The sequence below is a fragment of the Asparagus officinalis genome, chromosome 3 (assembly GCF_001876935.1).
Source record: "Asparagus officinalis chromosome 3, Aspof.V1, whole genome shotgun sequence".
NCBI lineage: Eukaryota > Viridiplantae > Streptophyta > Magnoliopsida > Asparagales > Asparagaceae > Asparagus > Asparagus officinalis.
Genome location: NC_033796.1, coordinates 57,240,419 through 57,244,430, shown reverse-complemented (window position 1 = coordinate 57,244,430; position 4,012 = coordinate 57,240,419). Strand labels below are relative to the sequence as shown.

Genomic DNA, 4,012 nt, shown 5'->3' with positions numbered 1-4,012 from the left:
AATCGGGTGTCCAGTGACACTTCCGCAAGATACGCTTCCACGTTGAATATCGATCGGTACGTAATGATTGTATCGTGTTGTTGTGGCGTAAGCCAAGACTAATTCTCTTCAAATCTGGAATCGATTCAAGTTCAATTATACTCTAAGTCAATTCGCTAGAAACTTTCTATGGTAAACTATAGATTTATCTACACGTCGCAGTCAAACTGACACCAGTCATGTGTAGCTTTTAGTTAGTATTTTGGGAGTAAAGAGCTCATTTCTCATGCAAAGATGGGCAGGCCACCATATGAATCCTTTAATTGGTTAGCAAAAAGAGGCCATGCTCCTTAATTTGGATCTAACTGTGTGTTACAAGCGTTAACTTGTTGTTTACTATATGAATGCATGATAAGTGACCATAAGGTTGATGTCAATGTTAGATGTTTTGCATCATTGTCCATCAGTTATTTTATTTCCAAACTGTTTTTAATTTCCAACTACTATGATTTCTAACTGTAACTCAAATATATCCTTTTCGATTATGAGAGATCTTACAATATTGCTATCATAGACTTATTCTGAACATCGTTAATTTCTGCGTTTTGAGATAATTATTTGTTGTATGGCTTATTTTGATCTTTGTGTTCTTAGGTATAAATAAATGCAGAATGTATCCATCATGTTTCGTTAAGATGGAATAACAAGCAATTTGATGCATGTGGTCACAATTGACACATTTAGAATCATAAAAAGTTGTATCAAAACACTCTCGTAGGGCATTATTTTGAGAGGTTTGCGCATATATGAGGATTCATATAATAATTAGACTTTAGGACTCCCTAATTTCGATCATATGTCTAGAGTTTTTAATTTCCTGAAGGAGCTAATGAACTGAAATGATGGCTGTGGATCCTCATGATGAAACTCGAAAGAAGGCAACTGAGCTCATCATGTGTCTGAACTATACATTTGATTCTCACAACAATACCAATTAAAAGAAAAAGAATAATGATCAGTTTTCATCTGCTGACGAAATAAAAATAAAAAATAAAAAAATAAAAAACAACAAAAGAAGAGCCACTTCATTCCCAAGACTGAAAACAGGAGTCAATCACAGCTCTCCGCCTCTGCAATCTGCACACTTGTGTAGCTGGCCAACTGCAAATGCAATCAAATCTTTTCAGTCAATCTCAGAACTCAAAAACAGTATCCAAAGCACTTTTGCAGGAAACACTTATACACAATGCCCACAACACTCACTCCACCAAACAAGTTGACCAAGTATTTATTCATGGATTAAACCCACAAGGTGCTACTTGCAAACTTGTAATAAAACCACTCACAAGCAATCCTTTTACATGAGAAGCCAAACCTCAATATTCTGAAATTATGAAACTGTGTGTTTTTCTCTCTTCTGTTCGTATGCATTGTAACTTGAGAAGAATATCAAATAATTCATCCTTTCCAGGCCTCCCGGGTCTCTTTTGCCCTTTTCTTGTTAATTTTCACCTTCCTCTCATTTTACTTACAGTAGCCAACAGGGAAAATAAATCATACCTTAATTCTAATAAATCTATCCAATCCAATCCAATCCAATCCAACCCAACACTTGAAAAATGCACACCAACGATTACTTAATCAAACAAATCCCTATAAGAAAACTTAAAAGCCCTTCTCAGGTTGATTTTAGTCTTCTTCTCTTGTTACTCGCAGTGCTGAAATATTTGTCACCAACACCAGAACAATATCTTGATCCTTCAATCATCATTGTATAGCAAGAAAGCACATGCTCCTGAAATTAAAAATCTTATCGGTTATAAGCTTCATAAATAATTTGATGTTGAAATGCTAAATGAAAAACTCACAGGTTCTAAAGTTGCACAAGAGGAGAAAATGCTCAACTTAGGCTCCACTGGTTGTTTGTTCAATCTCTGATTATATGCAGCCAAAACTGCTGCAGCTGCAATAGTGGATGGCCTATGCTCCACCAAATTAATATCTGAATTCAGATGCACGCAAAATAAGGATAAGTTTCATAAACACCCCATAACTTTGGGCAGCACCTCCAAAATTTATAAACAAAGAGAAGACTCACATGAACTATCCATCAAAACCATACAAAACATCCTGATCTATTGGAAAATGTCTTAATCAATTTTCTTTTGCAATGTACCGAAAAAAAAGAACAAGTGCAGTAAGGAAATTTTCTTCTCGTACCGTTAATAATCCCAAGTATGAATCCGGTGGACTTGGAAACGATCTCCTCTGCCTTAATATCTGTTTCAAGCTTAGCCGTGAAGTGACTCAAATATGCAAATGGAGTCACTAAATTCATTCTCCAGTCCAAAGTACTTAATATCAAAAGCTCCATCCTCTGTATAGTTTTGCTTTCAAATCCAAAATCTTCAGTTTGATACTCGGAAAGCATTGGCACAAAGCATTCCTCCATCTTAGCTGCCAGAGATAAGCAAGCAATCGATAACAATCGAAATGCCCAATATTTATCACTCTGTTCAATACAAAAGTATCATATTATTATGGTCAAGAACTATATCAAGAATAAATCTATGTACAAAGATGTTCAATGTTGCATACTTCGATGGATCGATGAGTCAAGAAGCGATCGTAATAAGTTAGAGCAAGATATGCAGTCTGATAACTGAAGCTGAAGGAGACCCTGGTCTGATTTAGAATAGAAATCAGCGAAAATACATGAAGTATTTGATCAAGTAACAAAAATTTATGCAAAATATATACTCACTTTCATTATCCACTGGACTGAATCAGAGCGAGCCCATTTTAACCAGGCAGAGGTTATACTAGAATGAATTGTATCAAGGATGCTCTCTCTTGAGACTAGAATCTCTATGTACTCGTCTTCATGCTTAGTTTCCTTGTGATCAGTAACATCATCATCATCATTATCAGTGGCGTATAAGGGAGATTGGTCTTCTTCACAAATGAGACTAGAGATGGGAAAGTGCTCCATTATTCAGAGAAGCTAGGGAATCGAGGGGAGAGGTTGATATTTAAAACAAAACAAAACAAAAAAGTGGTGAACAGGTGAACAACGGTGGGCTCTTTGTATTGGATTTTATGAAATTGATATGAGCTCCTTGTGGGTTCATTGTGAATGTTTGGTTCTCACATCTGCATCACAGAGGCTTGACTTGATCAGAGGACACAGGGGTCCTGACTGTACAAACCTCTAGGTATTTGGCATTTGAAAATGGCTAATTAGCAGTTAAATACGTACAGTTCTCCCTATTTTGCGCTTGCATTTGTTTTTGGCAGCACTTACATACTTTGAACATTTTAAAATTGGTATGTTAGTACATACTGTTATGCAAACATGAGATTACTTCCTTGAATATTCTACCGTGGTAATCATATGTTACTTTTAGAAGTTCTTTGAGTTTAATATTTGTTAAACGCACTGTTAAACCTACTTCAATTCTATTTTAAACATTGGGATAGGTTAGCAATAATCTCAACAAACATTAAGGGTAAAAATTTACATATAAGCATCACTTGGAAATATTTGAGGGAACATTCTCATATTTTCATAATAGATGATGCTAACTTATCAATTTAAAAATGATTTTTCCTATAAACCACCTTTAACCTATAGTCATTTTATTGAAACCACCTTTGATTGTCAATCTATACATAAACCATGTTTAAATAGTTTTTTGTTGCAATCAACCATATTGACTCACTTTTAAGTCAAGTTTTTTTCTTGTTGTTGTAAGAGCATCTCCAACAGCTTCCCTAAAATTTTCTCCAAAATGGAGAAACAAAAATCATATTCTCCAAATTATTTTTGCTCCAACTCCAACAGCTTCCCCATTTTGAAAAATCGCATTTATTACAATAATAAAGCTCTCCCCAAAAATTTGGAGAATGCTGCAGATTTGGGGAAGGCTCCCTATTTTTTCTCCTCCTTCCTTATTTTGGGGAATGAGATGGGGAATCTGTTGGACCAAAAAAAAGCTCTATATTCTCCAAATTTAAGTATTTCAAGAAGATG

At 35.1% G+C, this 4,012-nt stretch overlaps 1 protein-coding gene across 2 annotated transcripts; it reads right to left on the bottom strand.

The window, feature by feature from the left end:
* LOC109834187 (cyclin-D5-3-like) lies at positions 1,246-3,139 on the bottom strand. Of its 2 annotated transcripts, none has more exons than XM_020402128.1 (5): positions 2,744-3,139; positions 2,578-2,664; positions 2,200-2,491; positions 1,884-1,981; positions 1,246-1,774 (listed from the first exon to the last, which is right to left on the bottom strand). In XM_020402128.1, exons 1-5 carry the CDS (start codon positions 2,969-2,971, stop codon positions 1,658-1,660), a joined length of 822 nt encoding a protein of 273 aa, XP_020257717.1. In that variant the 5' UTR covers positions 2,972-3,139; the 3' UTR covers positions 1,246-1,657. The 2 variants fall into 2 exon arrangements, with proteins under 2 accessions (XP_020257717.1, XP_020257716.1); XM_020402127.1 differs by having other exon boundaries at positions 1,848-1,981; positions 2,744-3,135.